Source organism: Archocentrus centrarchus, unplaced genomic scaffold (genome assembly GCF_007364275.1).
Source record: "Archocentrus centrarchus isolate MPI-CPG fArcCen1 unplaced genomic scaffold, fArcCen1 scaffold_74_ctg1, whole genome shotgun sequence".
Classification (NCBI taxonomy): Eukaryota; Metazoa; Chordata; class Actinopteri; order Cichliformes; family Cichlidae; genus Archocentrus; species Archocentrus centrarchus.
This window is the reverse complement of record NW_022060288.1, coordinates 136,302-154,126: the sequence shown is the minus strand read 5'-3', so window position 1 is coordinate 154,126 and position 17,825 is coordinate 136,302. Positions and strand designations below refer to the sequence as shown.

Sequence of the window (17,825 nt, the reverse complement as noted above, 5' to 3'; positions counted from 1 at the left end):
TTTAATAAAAGATATACTTTATTTTCTTGGTGCAACCCAGTCACTGCACTATTCACTTAATTTTCATCTCACTGGCATTCCACAACAAAATTCACTCAATACAATCAACATTGTTGACAAAAACACAACAATCAGCTAAACAGCATTCCTCAGAGGTTATGTTACATATGAAGTCATGAGCTGGAGCTCCACACAGGAGGCAATACACTAGCTTATACTTGTTGAAGGCTTGTGTAGCTTCTTCCACTCCAGATAAATATGGTTAATCAAAGAGGAAGCAGCTATTATCAAAATAATATTTAACAAGTTGCAATCTGATAGCTTTACATGTGTATTTACTGGGGTATCCCAGCAGAGTGGGATCCAAATGAATCTTCTTCCCTTATTTCCTCTTGTTTGACACAAAAAATCAAGAGGTCCACTTTTTAGTTTTCCAAAGCTTTCAACAGCTTTCTTCAGTGAACGGCGCTGCCTCAGATGTAATCACGAGGCCCAAGAATGAAACCTTGCTCAAATGCACTGGAGGCATGTGATGTTTATCTCAGCTGAAAAGAGGTCATGGGCAAAGCTGAAAATGAGTTACAATTAATTTACTTCTATAATTTTATTAATCTCAAATGTCCTTATAACATTTTATGCACTCTCTGATGGTTATTTTCAGAGACAGTTTGGAAGGTTTTTTCTATCTGAGTCAAAGGTCTGAGGACAGAGGATGTTATTGCTGCAAACATGACAGCATAACACCACCTATGTGATTTTTGATGTTGGACTAAATGAATGTATCAGAGAATACAATCATAAGTACATTTATACTATGGAAAAATGTACAAGGAGCCAGTCAAACTGCAGGCCATAAATTCCCTCTGCTGCAGAGAAATTCAGAGTTAGCAGCATCAAAAACACCAAACTAACAGCAGCTCAGATAATTAGCGATACTATTGCTTCCAGAGTTCAAACTGCAGACACTTATCAGCTGCTGGAGGGCAGGAGCCATAAATTATTGCAGTCTGTAGAAAGGGGACTACATTTTGTGTCCTGTGGATACACTGTCAGATAATGAAGACACTGTTTCTGCAAAGAGCTGCTATGTTGAATTTCAGAGTAGTTCAGTTAAATGAACTCTAAAGCCACAAAGCACTAAAAAGAAACCAGAGCATTCTCCTTTCTAAGTGATTTTGGAAAGAAACAAAAAAGTCCCGAAGGTGTTTCCTTTTGAAGTGCCAAAGAACAATAATCCTACTGAAAGTAAGTTTGAAGAGTTTGATGCTGTGATACTGAAAGGCAAGAAGCTGAGCTCCTGCTGGTTCACGCTAGTTTCAGAAGCGAGATGTTACCTTCATCATATGGCATGTCTAAAATTGACAGTTACCAAAAATCCAGTCAGACTTAGTCTTGACTTGAGACTTGACTGAAGTAGTAATAATCAATAGGCCTCATGCAAAACCCGATCCATTTATGGACAGATTTCATTCACAAAATGTCTGCTAAGATTGAACTGCCTTAGGGTGGCTTAGTACAGCTTAGCTTGTAGCCACAGTTACATGTGGTTGCATGAGGCAGTGTGACTCTGATATTCTCCTTGTGAGAATGCATGAGATGCATTTGAAAGATCCACAAAGCAAATCGGTGGACCGCTGTATGAAAGTTTCTGATTAAGTGCCATAAAGAAAATGAAACAAGTGTTGAAAGCATATTTGCATGTTGAAGTAAAGCTGACGCAGACAGGGCAGCGCGCAGAGCGTCTACTAGTTGTTCTCCTCTGTATCCTCAAGGAAAGTCTTCAGGCCTGCAGTTTATCTCTTTGCAGTCCTCACTGGTTCACCCTGCTTCTTCTCTCACAAAAGCAGCCTGTTTTGTAACAGACTTATTTTTTTCAACAGCCTTGGTGGCTGGTGGCTGGTGTTTGGGCTACAGAGGGGGCCTTTGTTCCCCCTGACCCATGTTTGGGATAGCGCAGTGGTACTGGCACTGTGGTAGCCTATCCTCCCCCTGTCAGTCTCCTCTCCAGTCGGTCCAGCTTGGCTAGATTTTCCTTCAGAAGTTTGGAACCGGGACTGAGAAGGAGAGCCCGCTGGTAGTACATCCTGGCTGCTGCATAGTCTCCCTAAACACAAACAAACAAACAAATGTGAGATTGTGTAGTCCACTTTTAAAGCTGCCATGTGTGCTTCCATTAAGTTTTATGAGACAGAAGAGTGTGACTTAACATCCTGGACCAGGGGTCTATTCCAGGGAGCAGGTTTAGCTCCAGCTCTGGGTTTATAACCCTAAAATGAGGAAACTCAGGTTTTCAGTTCCAGAAAGAGAGCTAATTCCAACTGTGAATCAGTTACCATGATAACAGACGCTGTGACCCTAACCTGGCAGGTTTTATCCAACAAACTCTGAGAGTCTCTCTGAGTCTCTCGCCCCTTCTGCTGCACCTGAACCACCTGTCTGACACGGATTCATTTCCTCCTTCATGAAATGGCTGTCAGAGCGTCAGAGGAGCGAATTCATCTGCAGATGTTTATGTTTCTACAAGCTCTGAAATCCCAGTTAGACGTTAGTTTGTTATTTTTGTACGTAACATGAAGCTTTTACAGTCTATATTTATATTTATAATAACTGCAGCTGCTGTTACACCCAAATTTCCCCTCTGTGGGACAATAAAGGCTGTTTCTTCTTTTCTTCTTCTTCTACAGTCGTTCATTCATCAACAAGCTGTAAGGATGGAGACAGCGATGATGTCACGGATTTATAATAAGGCAGCTGCAGCTGTCAGACTGTCAGTTACTCTGAAACATTTACTGTAGTTACTGTAGCATCACTGTTACATCACACTGATCTGGATGAAGCTTTAGACAGAACACACTGATCAGTGATCGATGATCGATCATTGGTCATGTTGGAAAAGCTCACTGATGGCAAAATGTCTGATCCTGGAGATGATGGGAATGTTTGAGTGAAGATGAGGCTGAAATGATTTGAAGACTTCAAACTGAACTAAATGAATTTAAAGTGACTGAAATCAGCATTTTGGAAATTATGATGTCTGAAAATCAAAGTATGAATCTCCACATATTTTCACTGAAAATCATCTAAATCTGTGATCATCGGCTCTATAACAGATCAGCAAACTGTGTCCGAGTCCACCTGCACAGCAGGAGGATCCAAACGGATCAGGATCAGTGATTCAGACCGGATAAGGTCCAGATCTAGTTCAGGCTCCAGTCATTTCCCAGCTCATCCAGTCTGGATCCGTTCATAATGGATTCATTAATGGGGGTGGCTGTAGCTCAGTAGGTAGAGCAGGTCACCTACTGATCAGAAGGTCAGCGGTTCGAATCCTGGCTACTCCAGGCTACATGCCAATGTATCCTTGGTCAAGATACTTAACCCCAAGTTGCTCTCCGACCGTTCTGTCGGAGTATGAATGCGTGTGAATGTTAGTTAATTAAAAAAGCACTTAGCTTCGTAAAAATGGAAGTGCTTGTATGAATGGGAGTGCATGGGTGAATGCACAAGTTGTGTAAGCGCTTTGAGTGCTCATACTGAGTAGAAAAGCGCTATATAAGAACTAGTCCATTACCATTTTCCCAACACGATCTGCATTCTTTAATCTAAAATGTCTCATCCTCCCAAAATGTACTGAAATATTTAAAACCTATAAAGCTGAGACATTTCTGAGAACATGAAACTGTGACTGACCTCTGACCTTTAACAGTGACTCAGTGAAACATCTCTGCTGTGGCTGTCAGAGAACCATCATCTGTCAGAGAAGCTGATCTTAGATCAGATTAGAAATGGTTAAAGCAGAAATATTAAAGCTGTTTCTCCACATTTTTATCTTCAATTTCTGTCTCCTGCAGTTTGTCCTTCAGGCTGCAGCTGAATAATTAGATTTTATAAATAAAATGTAAAATTTGGATTCAGCTGGTATTACCATGAGGTGGTAGGTCGCGTTCAACTCGGCTCCTGACAAAAATCCTGAAAATTACCCTTAAAAAATTACTGAACGCTCCAAAAGTAGCATTTAAGTTTGTTTTGGGTTGAACTATGCCAGGCCCTGGGAGAAAGAACAAAGATAAAGCAAGACTAACCTTGCAATCCAAGTTGATGGATTTTGGACCGCAGAGCCTGGAGGCTAGCATAGACGTAGCTAGCAATATGGCTAGCAAGGAACCAAGTGATACTGCGGGAACCAACGAGGAGCTCTCAGCCAACAAAGGTGAGAAGAAGTCCTCACCAGGTGATAAGGAAGAGATACTTGGAGCAATAAAGAACTTAAACTCTGAGTTTTCTGGAAGGCATCATGACAGCCATAGAGACAGTGAGAAAAGAAGTGGGTGAGTGTGTGAAGCGTTTAACACACTCAGAGGAACGCTTATCCACATTGGAAGACAAACAATTGGTGTTAAATAACAAAGTTAAAAGCCTGGAGAAAATAAACAAGCAACTAGAAGAGAAGATGGTGGACATGGAAATGAGATCACAGCTCAATAACCTCAGATTGGTGAACCTCCCCGAAGGTGCTGAGGGCTCCGACGCCAGCAGTTTCTTGGAAAGTTGGATACCAGAGGTACTGGAGCTGCCGGCTGATTCTGGAAAGAGCTCACCGTGTTGGTCCGAAAAGGAATACAGAAGCCTCCCCAAGAACAGTAATTATGCGGTTTCTTAACTGTAAGCAAAAATATATGGTATTCAAAGCAGCAAAAGCAAAAGTAGATATCCTTTACGACCGGATTCAGAAGGGGCAGTTAATTGAAATGGAGTGACTGACTAATTTAAAACCTATTGGAGTGTAGCAGTGTTTCTTTGCTTAATTTACTTTCTAGTCAGACTATCGAGCATCTAGAATACATAATGGGGAGTAGCTCTGATTTGTTTTTTCTTTATTTGTATTTGAATTTATTGGTTCAGTGCTAAAAAAAAAACAATTTTTGGTTCAGTGCTCTCCTCCGTGAATTGCCACCTTATCGTGGTGGAGGGGTTTGTGTGTCCCAGTGATCCCAGGAGCTATGTTGCCCGGGGGCTTGTCCCCCTGGTAGGGTCTCCCATGACAAATTGGTCCTGGGTGAGGGTCCAGACAAAGAGCGGTTCAGAAGACTCCTATGTCTATAAAAGCAAGGGAACAGTTTACCCTGCCCGGGATAGGGTTACCGGGGCCCCACCCTGGAGCCAGGCCTGGGGAGGGAGCTCGAGGGAGAGCGTCTGGTGGACGGGCATTAGCCCGTGGTGCTCGGCCAGGCGCAGCCCGAAGAGGTTACATGGGCCCTCCCTCCTGCAGGCCCACCACCCGAAGGAGGTGTTGTAGGGGTCGGATGCAGTGTGTGTCGGGCGGTGGCCAAGGGCGGAGGCCTTATAGTTGGGCTCACCATATAGTTGGGCTCACCTCAACACATGGCCTGGGCTCTGGAACCAGTCTCCTGGAGAAGGGCTGGACTCTGTTCCAGTTTGGAGTTGCCCTTGGTGAGAGGCGGCGAGCTGCGGTGGGTATTCTTGTATCCCCCCAGCTTGCTGCCTGTACGTCGGAGTTTTCACCGGTGGACGAGAGGGTTGTTTCCCTGCGCCTTCGGGCTGGGGAACGGGTCCTGACTGTTGTTTGCGCTTATGCGCCGAATGACAGTTCAGAGTACCCACCCTTTTTGGAGTCGCTGGGCGGGGTGCTGGAGAGTGCTCCATCTGGTGACTCCATAGTCTTGCTGGGAGACTTCAACGCTCACGTGGGCAATGTCAGTGAGACCTGGAGGGGTGTGATTGGGAGGAACGGCCTGCCCGATCTGAACCTGAATGGTGTCTTGTTATTGGACTTCTGTGCAAACCACAGTTTGTCCATAACAAACACCATGTTCGAACATAAGGATGTCCATAAGTGCACATGGCACCAGGACACCCTAGGTCGCAGGTCGATGATCGATTTTGTAATCGTATCATCAGATCTGCGGCTGTATGTTTTGGACACCCGGGTGAAGAGAGGAGCTGAGCTGTCAACTGATCACCACCTGGTGGTGAGTTGGATCAGGTGGCGGGGGAAGATGCTGGACAGACCTGGTGCACCTAAACGTATTGTGAGGGTGTGCTGGGAATGCCTGGCAGAAGCCCCAGTCCGGGAGATCTTCAACTCCCACCTCCGGCAGAACTTCGACAGCAGTCCGAGGGAGGCTGAGGACATTGAGTCCGAATGGACCATGTTCCGCACCTCTATTGTTGAGGCTGCTGCTCAGAGCTGTGGCTGCAAGGTGGTTGGTGCCTGTCGTGGTGGTAACCCCCGAACCAGATGGTGGTCACCGGAGGTGAAGGGAGCCATCAAGCTGAAGAAAGAGTCCTATCGGGCTTGGTTAGCCTGTGGGACTCCGGAGGCAGCTGACAGGTATCGACAGGCCAAGCGGAACGCAGCTCAGGCAGTGGCCGGCGCAAAAACTCGGGTGTGGGAGGAGTTCGGTGAGGCTATGGAACAAGACTTTTGGACGGCATCGAAGCGATTCTGGCAAACCGTCAGGCGACTCAGGAGGGGAAAGCAGTGCTCCACTCACACGGTTTATAGTGCGGGTGGGGTGCTGCTGACTTCAACTGAGGCTATAGTCGGGCGGTGGAAGGAATACTTCGAGGACCTCCTGAATCCCACTGACACGCCTTCTGTAGTGGAAGCAGAGTCTGGGGACGAGGGAGATGACCTGGCCATCACTGGGGGTGAGGTCACTGAGGCAGTTAAACAACTACTGGGGTGGACGAGATTCGCCCTGAGTTCCTGAAGGCTCTGGATGTTGTAGGGCTGTCTTGGTTGACACGCCTCTGCAATACCGCGTGCAGATCTGGGGCAGTGCCACTGGATTGGCAGACCAGGGTCGTGGTCCCCATCTTTAAAAAGGGAGACCGGAGGGTGTGCTCCAAATTTCGGGGGATCACACTACTCAGCCTCCCTGGCAAGGTCTATGCCAGGGTGCTGGAAAGGAGGGTCCGTCTGTTAGTCGAACCTTGGATCCAGGAGGAACAATGCGGTTTTCGTCCTGGTCGCGGAACGCTGGACCAACTCTTTATCCTCTCAGGGATATTCGAGTGCGCATGGGAGTTTGCCCAACCAGTCTACATGTGCTTTGTGGACTTGGAGAAGGCATTCGACCATGTCCCTCAGGGTATCCTCTGGGAGGTCCTGCGGGAGTATGGAGTGTCTGGCCCGTTGTTGCGGGCCATTCAGTCTCTGTACAACCGCAGTGAGAGCTTGGTCCGTATAGCCGGTAATAAGTCGGATTCGTTTCCTGTGGGTGTTGGACTCCGCCAGGGCTGCCCTTTGTCACCGATTCTGTTCATAACTTTTATGGACAGAATTTCTAGGCATAGCCAGGTGGCGGAAGGCTTCTTCCTTGCTGACCTCAGAGTCTCATCTCTGCTCTTTGCAGATGATGCGGTCCTGTTGGCTTCATCAGGGGGTGGCCTCCAGCTGGCAGGGGAACAGTTCGCAGCCGAGTGTGAAGCGGCCGGCATGAGAATCAGCACCTCTATGTCTGAGGCCATGGTCCTCAGCCGGAAAAGGGTGGAGTGCCCTCTCCGGCTCAGGAACGAGTTCTTGCCCCAAGTGGAGGAGTTCAAGTATCTTGGGGTCTTGTTCACGAATGATGGGAGAAGGGAGCGGGAGATCGACAGACAGATCGGGGCTGCTTCTGCAGTGATGCGGACGCTGCACAGGTCTGTCGTGGTGAAGAGGGAGCTTAGTGTAAAAGCGAAGCTCTCGATTTACTCGTCGATCTACGTTCCTACCGTCACCCATTGTCACGAGCTTTGGGTAGTGACCGAAAGAATAAGATCGCGAATACAAGTGGCAGAAATGAGTTTCCTTCGAAGGGTGGCTGGTCTCTCCCTTAGAGATAGGGTGTGGAGTGCAGCTATCCGGGAGGGGCTCAGAGTAGAGCCGCTGCTCCTCCACATCGAAAGGAGCCAGTTGAGGTGGCTCGGGCATCTGATTAGGATGCCTCCTGGCCGCCTCTTGGGTGAGGTGTTCCGGGCATGTCCCACCGGGAGGAGGCCCTGTGGTAGACCCAGGACACGCTGGAGAGATTATATCTCTCAGCTGGCATTGGAACGTCTTGGGGTCCCCCCGGATGAGCTAGAGGAGGTGGCTGGGGAGAGAGAAGCCTGGGCTTCTCTGTTTAGGCTTCTGCCCCCACGACCTGGCCCCGGATAAGCGGAAGAAAATGGATGGATGGATGGATGGATGGTTCAGTGCTCATATAAGATGTTCTATTTTTGTTGTGCGCTTTAATAAACTTTAATAAACACTTTAATAAACATGTATAGGGATAACTAATCAGTTAGCATTTCAGGAGACACAATATTGTCAGTTTGTTTGTTAAGGTTTAGTGTGGAGGGAATGGACCTTAAGGACTTATACATGACATTGATTGGAAGCAGTATTTTGGAAGGGCCTGACCTAGTGGTTGGGAAAGAGATTTTGTTTTTTTTACTATGTTTAGTGACTGGGTGTTACGCTAGTTGTTAAGTAATGTTTGTTGCCCCTCTTAGACATTTGTGTGGAGTTTTTGCATCAGGTTTTTTTTTTTGGAGGAGGAACTTATAAAAGTGTGTAGGAGGTGGCAAGGAGATATATATGCGGTTTCATTTACATCAAGAGCTAGGGGAGTAATGACCCTAATTCATAAATCTGTTCCTTTTCAGGTTAATAATGTTATTAAAGATAAATGGGGGAGATATCTGATTATTCAGGGGTCCATCTTACATGATACATTGAACTTAGTAAATATATATGGTCCCAATTCTGATTATGTTAATTTCTTCAATAATTTATTTCTTACTCTTTCATCTCTGAATGGTAAATATATTATAGGGGTGATTGGAATTGTGTTCTTTACCCCATTCCGGATAGGGCCTCAAGAGCTGACCAAACACACACCAGAAGTAGGGAATCAATATGTGATTTTATGAAAGAACTAAACCTGGTAGATATCTGGAGAAACTTAAATCCAATTGAAATAACTTACTCCTGCCATTCAAGCATATTTTAAACATATTCGTGTATAGATTATTTTTTTTTTTCAAGGGAACTACTCTCAAATATATCCAATAGTTTCTATGATAGCATTATATTATCAGACCATGCCCCCTGTAATTTATTATATAATAACAGCAAGCTGCTAAAGGATCCACCTAGATGGTGCTTGCACCAGAAATGGCTGAAGGATGAGAAATTTCTTAATTATGTTGGAGAAAAAATAGACGAATATTTTACTGTGAATACCACACAAACTCCATCTTGTATAAAGTGGTGCTTTAAGGCATGCTTAAGGGGTTATATTATTAGTAAATCTAGAGAACAATAAGCTGACCTGAAAATACTCCGTAAATTTCTTGCCTTGTGATTACAAGACTCACTCCCATCAGTGATACACAGCGATCAAAATGACTTTGTTTTGAGACGCCACGGTCTACACAATGTGAGGAGGCTTTTAAATATTATTCTTGGCCTAGGAGTTAAAAAAGGAACTGCATTTATTTCTCTAGATGCTGAGACGGCATTTGATCGTGTCGAATGGTCCTATGTATTCAACATTTTAAACCATTTTGGCTATGGGAATAATTTTATAACTTAGATACACTTACTCTACTTAAATCCTACTGCGGAAATATTAACAAATAAAATCGTGTCTAAACAATTGTTATTAGACGCGGATGTCATCAAGGATGTCCTGTAACCCCTCTCTTATTTACTTTAGCTCTGGAGCCTCTTGCTATAGCTATAAGATCCCATCAATCTATAGCAGGCATTACAATTAAACAAGTAGCACACAAACTTTTGTTATATGCAGATGATATAATCCTGTTTATTTAAAACTTAAAAAATTCAATTCTGACATTACTTAAGTTTTTGGAGGAATTTGGCCATATTTCAGGGTACAATATTTATAAATCTAAATCTTATTAGATGAAAAAGAAACTGCTCCAGGAATAAGTTTAGACTTCAAGGTTGTTAAAGAATTCACTTATTTGGGAAGAAGAACTACAAATGTTTAACAAAAGAAATCACTGAAAGTGTCAGTAGATGGATGCCCCTCCCCTTATCATTGATTGGTAGGATCAACAGTTATAAGATGAACATTCTTCTAAAAATACTGTATATTTTTCAAAATGTCCCTCTGCCACCTCCTGCAAACTGGTTTAAAATTAGGAAGTTAATTGCTGGTTTCAACACACCTCATGAGGAAGGAGGATTAGGGTGTCTGAACTTAGTGTGCTATTATTGGGCAGCCCAATTAAGGACTATTAGATATTAATTTAACACTAAGGATTCCCCCCAAAGGACAGAAATTGAGTCAGATTCGGTAATTCCACCCTTACCTTTATACATCCTCTCTGATACAACCCTGAGACTTTGGTATATTGTAATAAAATTCATAAAAGAACCAAATACATTATCACAGTTCACTCCAATATGGGGAAATCAAGACTTTACTCCAGGGAGGGCAGATTTTATATTTAGACAATGGGCAATGAATGGGATATGCAAAATTCAAGATTTATATAATTCGGGTTAAGCTTACATGATGTCTTTTGAGGAACTTAGACAGAAATTTAAAATGCACAGGAAATATTTCTTTAAATATCTTCATCTTAGAAGTTACATTAAAACAAAAAATAAGGATTTATCATTGCCTTCAAAATCTCAGCTAGAAAAAATGGCTTGCAAAGACAGCTCAAGTAAAGGAGCAATTTCAGAATTTTATAATTTTATACTCTCAAATTCCCCAGAAGACTCTTTACACAAATTGGAAGCCTGGAAAAGAGAACTAGGGGTAAATCTATCAATAGAAAATGGCATTCTGTTTGCTTAAGAGCGCATAAGCAAACAATTCACGCTTAAGGTTACTTCAGTACAAATGGATAATGCAAATCTATATCACACCAGTTAATCTCAATCGATATGATCCTAATATACCAGACACATGCACAAAATGTTTAGATGGAATAGGGACACTTTCATTGTTTCTGGGAATGTAGGGAGATAAAAAAAATTTGGGATGGCAATAAAACAAACTATAGAACTTCTGATTTTAAAGGACATGCCATTTGATCCGGGTTTTTTTTATACTAGGTCTGTATACTAAAAATATTATGTTTACCAAATGTGAACAACTAATGATTGATATGTGTCTTCTGCGAGCTAAGAGACTGATTGCTTTTCTCTGGAAAGACACAACAAGACCAGGTATCAATCAATGGATAAGACAAATGTTGAAGACCCTACCCTTGGAACGCACAACATATCTCCAGAAAGGGAAACGTGAGCTACAGTAATCCCTCGCCACTTCGCGGTTTGCTTTTCGCGGACTCGCTGTTTCGCGGGTTTTCAATCAATATTAGTGTCAAATATTTATTGCGGTATTTTCACTGTTTCGCGGGTTTTTGCGGTACTCGTTCTTCACATGCGTAGTACGTGTTGTACAGTAATTATATATTTGGTGTATAAGTGTGTGGGGAGGGTTTATAAAAACTTAAAATAGTGTATAACAACTAAAATAATGTATAAGTATTAAAATAAATATAGCGTCCCGACTTCGTGGATTTTCACTAATCGCAGGTGGTCCTGGAACGTAACACCCGCGATAAGTGAGGGATTACTGTATTTGAATCTGTATGGAAACCCAGCTGGGCATTTGTAAAAGAGGTGGATTTATTTCAGGAAGAAGAGGCCAGCTATGGACAAATATGACCAGATAAGGTTGCTAAAAGGCATTAGTCTTTGTACTGATGTGATGTCTCCTGTATATTTATAATGTATGTATCCAGTTATGTATCTAGAGGGCACTTTTTGTTTTTGGTTTTTTTTTCTGGTTTTGTTGTTGATTACTTGGGTTTTAGGTTGAATGGTGTAATTTCAATTTTTAGTGGAAAACTTAAAATTATTGATGGAAAAACATTGGATTCAGCTTTATCTGATGGAGATTCAAGTTGTGTAAATGATGACACCAGACATTATAAAATAAATGATTTGTTTTATAACAAACTTTTATTCTGTCTATGATGATGTCAGAGTGGGTCAGGCTGATTAAACTGACTCATAATGCTTCACACTGACACGTGCGATCCTCCATCCATCGGATTAAAATGGAGCTCTGCCCTTTATTTACACGTTGCCATGGTGAATCCTCGTATCAGAACTCCAATGATGATGGCTTTCTTTCCTTACTCAGAGCTGATTGAACTAACTCTGATCAGCTTTTCTGGAATGGGAAACTCAGAGTATGTTTTTAAACTCAGAGTTTGTTGAACCTACTTCCTGGAACAGGGTCCTGGAGTCTGACACCTGTCAGACCTGTTTAAGGATGTTTTAGAACTATTGGACCCTTTTAACTTATTTCAGTCCGTAAATGGTCCCACTCAGGAGTGTGGGCACACATTGGATCTTGTTTTATCCTATGGTTTATCTGTTATTAACTTACAAATTGGTGATGCAGTATTTTCAGATCATATGCATGTTTTATTCGACTTTGCTCCTGTCATGGTCCTGGGCCAGTGGCCCAGTGTTTTATGTTCTTGTATAGTTCTGTTTTATTTTGGTTTCTGTCTTCCCGTGCTGATGTGTTGTCATTAGGTGTTTAGTCTGGGTGTACTATGTCAGGTGTCGAGTTACTTCCTGTTTTATTTTGGTAGGTTCATGGTCTGTGTGCTTTGGGTTTAGTTTATGTCTTGTACTTCCCTCCCAGCTGTTTTCCATTTGTTCATTACCTTCTGTGTATTTAAGTCTTGTGTTTTCCATGCTTGTTGTCGTGTCATTGGTTGTTGTCCGCTGTCCGCTATGTTCAGTCATGTTAGATCCAGTCGAGTGTAGTCTAGTCTAGTCTAGTCTAGTCTGTTTCGTGTCTCTCCCCCCGTCTGGTGTATCCCGGGGAGAGCTCATGTTCAGTCTGTAGTGTGTTCGTATTTTTGGTATAAATAAACGTGTGTGTGAATTACACCTGTTCTGAGTCTGCAAATTGGGGTCCTCCTTCCTGCCTACCTAGCGGCCTTCCATGACAGTTCCTCTCTGTCAAACTGTTAAAAAAAAAAAGTGTGCCACTATACGATGCTCCCGTGTTTTTAAACCTTCCACTGCCGCTCAATTCTCCGATGCTTTTGTTCATGAAATGATCAAAGACTTTTCCGTGCCATTAGACGGGAGTGCAGGAGGGCTGAACAGAGGTGGAAAAAGGACATGTTGAGATACTAAGAAAATGTTGGCGGGGTTATCAGAAAACTGTGAAAGCTGCAGGACAAAATATTTTTCAGATATCATTGTCTCTTATTCTCAAAACCCTCGTGTGCTTTTTGCCACACTGAACCCTCTCCTGAATGTACATGAACCTCTTCATCTGGAAGCTTCCAGTGATACCTGTGGTAGATTCCTTCATTTCTTTTTAGAGAAACTTGCAACCACTAGGGCCCAAATCTCACCACCTTCTCACGATCCAGCTACACTATTACCCTGTTCAGCGGTGTTTGACCACGTTGAACCTGTCTCGCTCTCCTATTTAGAGCACCTGGTTTTCAGCTTGAAGCCATCAAGTTCCTCTTTTTGATGTTATTCCTGCATGGCTTGTTAAAGAAGTTTTTTCTGTTCTTGGTCCATTCATTTGCACCATCATAAATAGTAGTCTGACTTCCAGTGTGGTCCCAAAATATCTAAAACATGCTGTTGTGCAGCCCTTACTGAAGAAGGCTGGCCTAGACTCATCGCTGTTGGCAAATTTTAGGCCTGTCTCCAAGTTAACATTTCTTTCTAAAATCCTGGAGAAAGTTGTCTTCACTCAAATAAAGACCTTCCTGAATGAGCATGCAATTCTGGAAGTATTCCAGTCTGGGTTTAGATCCCACCACAGCACTGAGTCTGCTTTGTTAAGGGTTTTTAATGATATTCTCTTGGCAACTGACTCTGGTGACTGTGTTCTGCTTGTGCTATTAGATTTAACTGCTGCGTTTGATACTGTGGACCATGTGATACTCATATCTAGGCTGGAACAGTGTGTGGGCATCACAGATGCAGCCCTCCAGTGGTTTAGGTCCTACCTCGCTGACAGAAGTTTCTGTGTCAGCACTGATGACTGTAAGTCGGCCTCTGCTGATCTCTCCTGGGGGGTTCCACAAGGCCCCATTTTGGGGCCTCTCCTTTTCTCGCTGTACCTGTTGCCACTTGGCACAATCTTTCGGAAACATGAAATGTCTTTTCACTGCTATGCCAATGATTGCCAAGTCTATTTCCCACTGAGGCACTCTGGTGTATGCTCTATCCAGCCCCTCCTGGATTGCCTTTCTGACATCAGGGGTTGGTTGTCAATGAATTTTTTAAGTTTAAATGACAAAAAAAAACTGAAATTATGTTGTTTAGGCCCAGTGGCACTGGCAGCATCCCATGTGCTGACCTTTCTTCCCTGGCCCCATATGAGAAGGCCATTATCACAAATTTAGGCAGTGGTTCTCAAATCCAGGCCTCGTGGCCCGGTGTCCTGCAGGTTTTATATGTGTCCCTGATCCAAAACACCTGAATCAAATGGCTGAATTACCTCCTCAGTATGCAGTCACGTTCTCCAGAGTCCTGCTAATGACTTCTATATGTGATTCAGGTGTGTTGAAGCAGAGACACATCTAAAACCTGCAGGACATGGGGCCATGAGGCCTGGATTTGAGAACCACTGAATTTAGGTGTGAAACGGACCTGACATTAAAGCTCGATGGTCAGGTAAATGCAGTCGTGAAATCCTGCTTTTTTCAGCTGAGACGGCTATCAAAAATCAAGCCTTTTCTTTCCAAAAGTAATTTTGAGACAGTGTTACATGCTTTTATAATGTCTCGCCTTGACTACTGTAATGCACTTTTGTTTGGAATCAGCCAGGCCTCTATTGCTCGCCTACAACGGGTGCAAAATGCTGCTGCCCGATTTTTATCTGGGGCAAAAAAGCGGGAGCACATCACCCCAATCTTTGCTTCACTTCACTGGCTTCCAGTTCGATTTCAAATCCAGTTTAAAATTCTTTTGTTTGTTTTTAAATCCTTAAAGGGTCGTGCTCTTTTGTATTTGTCTGAACTGCTGCTCCCTTATGCGCCAGCTCGTTCCCTTAGGTCAGCAGACCAGATGCTGCTGTGTGCTCCAAAGTCACAATGCAAACTCAGAGGAGATCGAGCTTTTGCAGTTGCGGCTCCAAAATTATGGAACGAGTTGCCATTATATGTAAGAGAGGCTCAATCACTTGCTGTTTTTAAATTTAGCTTAAAAGGACATTTTTACTCCCTGGCCTTCAACCCAGTGTGAGACTGTAACTATGGTGTTAAGTTAATTTTTCTGTTTTGTAGTTCCTTATTTTTAAAACTTTTTGATATTTTTAGTATTTCAATTTTTAATACTGTGCTCATTATTGGTGTGTCTTTATATTGTTCTATCCTATGTCTGTGCTTGTTGCTGTCATTGATGTGTTGTACAGCACTTTAGCCAGCCCTGTTGTTGTTTTAAGGTGCTTTATAAATAAATTGGTATGGTATGGTATGGTACACCTGCTCAAATGAAAATGAACTTTAATTGAAATGAATGGATTCTGTCTCTGCTGTTATTTGAATTACATTTATATGGGTGATAATAATTATCTGGCCAAAATCATAATCAAATTGTTTTGGTCAATAATTGTAATCATAATTATTAAACACAATTATTATTACAATTATTCATTACTTTCATCTTGTATTTATAAAAGAGCGAGGGTTCAAATTGAGCTTAATTCACATTAAAAACAAATAAATGGGGTGAAATGAAAGAGATGGAGGTGGTGGTAGGGTTTAGGCTCAGACTAGTGGACATGCTAGAGAGCTCCATTCCAGTCATTACTTGTCATTATTATTACTTGTATTTGCTGCAGTTATTCGTGTGTTCTAGGTTAAGAAGACAAGTGACAATCAGCGACAGCAACAGTATGGCTTCAAGCCGAGCAAGCACATTACAGATGCACTGTTTGCTTTGAGAGAGTTGATGGAGAAGTAGAGATAAGATCAGATCTGCTTAATCTCCACTGCATCTGCCAAGCCTTCCTAAGACTTACAGACTCACAACATGCCATAACCCTATCCAGGTATACCAGCCCACACTAACTCTGCTCTCTCTTCCCACAGAGCCTCCCTGACTGCCAGTGTTGCTTAGTGCTAGCTGAGATTAAGCCTCCTCATTCAGCCATTATTGTGTTGTTGTGAATAAAGCCCTTAACTTTTGTACACTCTTTCTTGGTCTGCTATTTGGGTCCAGAAATTCTTCAGCCATGATAAAATCATGTGATTTCAGACTTTGTGCTTCTGAATGATATTTGTGTAAACAAATTATTTTCAGTTAGAAAATAAAAAAATATCAGCTCACACCAGGGGCAGCAATAAGTCTGAAGCACCAATGGAAAATCTGATCTATGGATAAACATCACAGTATGTGTTGAAGTTCATGGATGTTTGACACATATAATGGTTGCCAGGAGTTTTCAGTTTGTTGATCTCTTACAGTATTTGTGGATTTTAAGTGTTGTGTGTTTGCTACCTTGATGTGCTGAATTCCTCCCATGTTCATCCAGGCCTGTGACTGGTCTGGTTTGAGCTCGACAGCCAGCTTGTAGCTCTGTAACAGAGAAGAGGAAGTGGTTATCTGAGGAGGCAAATCTCAGTTAAGCACATTATTACCTCTGAAAAGGAGGTCATGTTTCTGGTAGCATTTGCATGTGAGTGTCATTCTGTCTATAAACATGAAAAGCTTTGAATGAATTCTGATAAAACTTTGTTGACAAAAAATCCTTTACCATACCACTTTATTTAAAAAGCACTTTTAAAAACAACAGGGCTGACCAAAGTGCTGTACAATAACACTGAACATAAAAAACAAACACAGGCCAGCAGGCAAAGAGGTACAAAAACACAACAAAGATGTAAAAACTTAAATAAATAAACATCTACAAAAAAGTATCATTAAAACAGTGGGTGCATATGTTTGACTGTCTGAGGCACATTTGGAACATTTCTTGTCCTGTATAGTGTATTCTATGGAGAGTTTGCATTGTATAAGTTGTAAATTTGGACTTTTAGTCATTTTGAAGGTGTTAAAACATATCGGTGTCCAGAAGTTTTCATCTGGGTTGATGGAAAGATCCCACTCTCATTTTGCAGTTAAGAGGGAAATTGAATTATTATTTTTTTTAACAGTAGATTATATATATTTTTCTGTTACCCATACAGGGAATTCTAAATTCAAATGATTTCAATTAAATCTTGCCTGTATGATGGACCTCAAATGCTGATATTCCAGAAATTACTGTTACTGATTCCATATTTTGATGTAAGTTATAAGTTTTAATATAACATGCTCTAAAAGTTTTATACCCTTTTCATGCCATGACAGAAAATTCAGTACTTTCTTTTTCTGGCATATATCTGGATTGTTCCAAATGGGTGTCAGTTTACTGGGGATACGTGAAGACTTATCACCACCAGACTTCCAACCAGGCTGTCAGAGAGGTGTTTATGTTAAGGCTTTTTAAAGTAGTTAAGATGCTTAATACAGGAGCTAATGAAAGGTAGATCAGAGGTTTTTACTTTTCCACAGAGGGCTTGTTCTAGGTCCAACCATGGGCTGTCTAACAAACTTGATTTGATCCATTCTGAAACATATTGCAACCTACTGCCTAAGAAGTAGTGATAAAAAAAAATTATACTTAAATATTTAATGTTGCCTGCCCAGCGTTTTGTGTTTAGTTTTATTTTCCCTGAATTTTTATTTCCCAGTTTGTTTTGATGTTCCTGTTCCCTTTGTCGCTGTCTCCCCTCTGTTTTGTCATTTTGTC

General features: G+C 42.3%; 1 protein-coding gene across 1 annotated transcript in view; it reads right to left on the bottom strand.

Annotated features, from left to right (window-relative positions):
• The window catches only part of LOC115777791 (protein O-mannosyl-transferase TMTC1-like), a 66,517-nt gene continuing 48,692 nt past the window's right edge, over positions 1 to 17,825 (bottom strand). Inside the window, exons 9-10 of the mRNA XM_030725782.1 lie at positions 16,532 to 16,609; positions 1 to 2,104 (exon numbers count right to left, since the gene is read on the bottom strand). Of these exons, the coding sequence (XP_030581642.1) occupies positions 1,979 to 2,104; positions 16,532 to 16,609 (204 nt within the window). The 3' untranslated portion in view covers positions 1 to 1,978. The remainder of the gene's footprint in view (positions 2,105 to 16,531; positions 16,610 to 17,825) is intronic.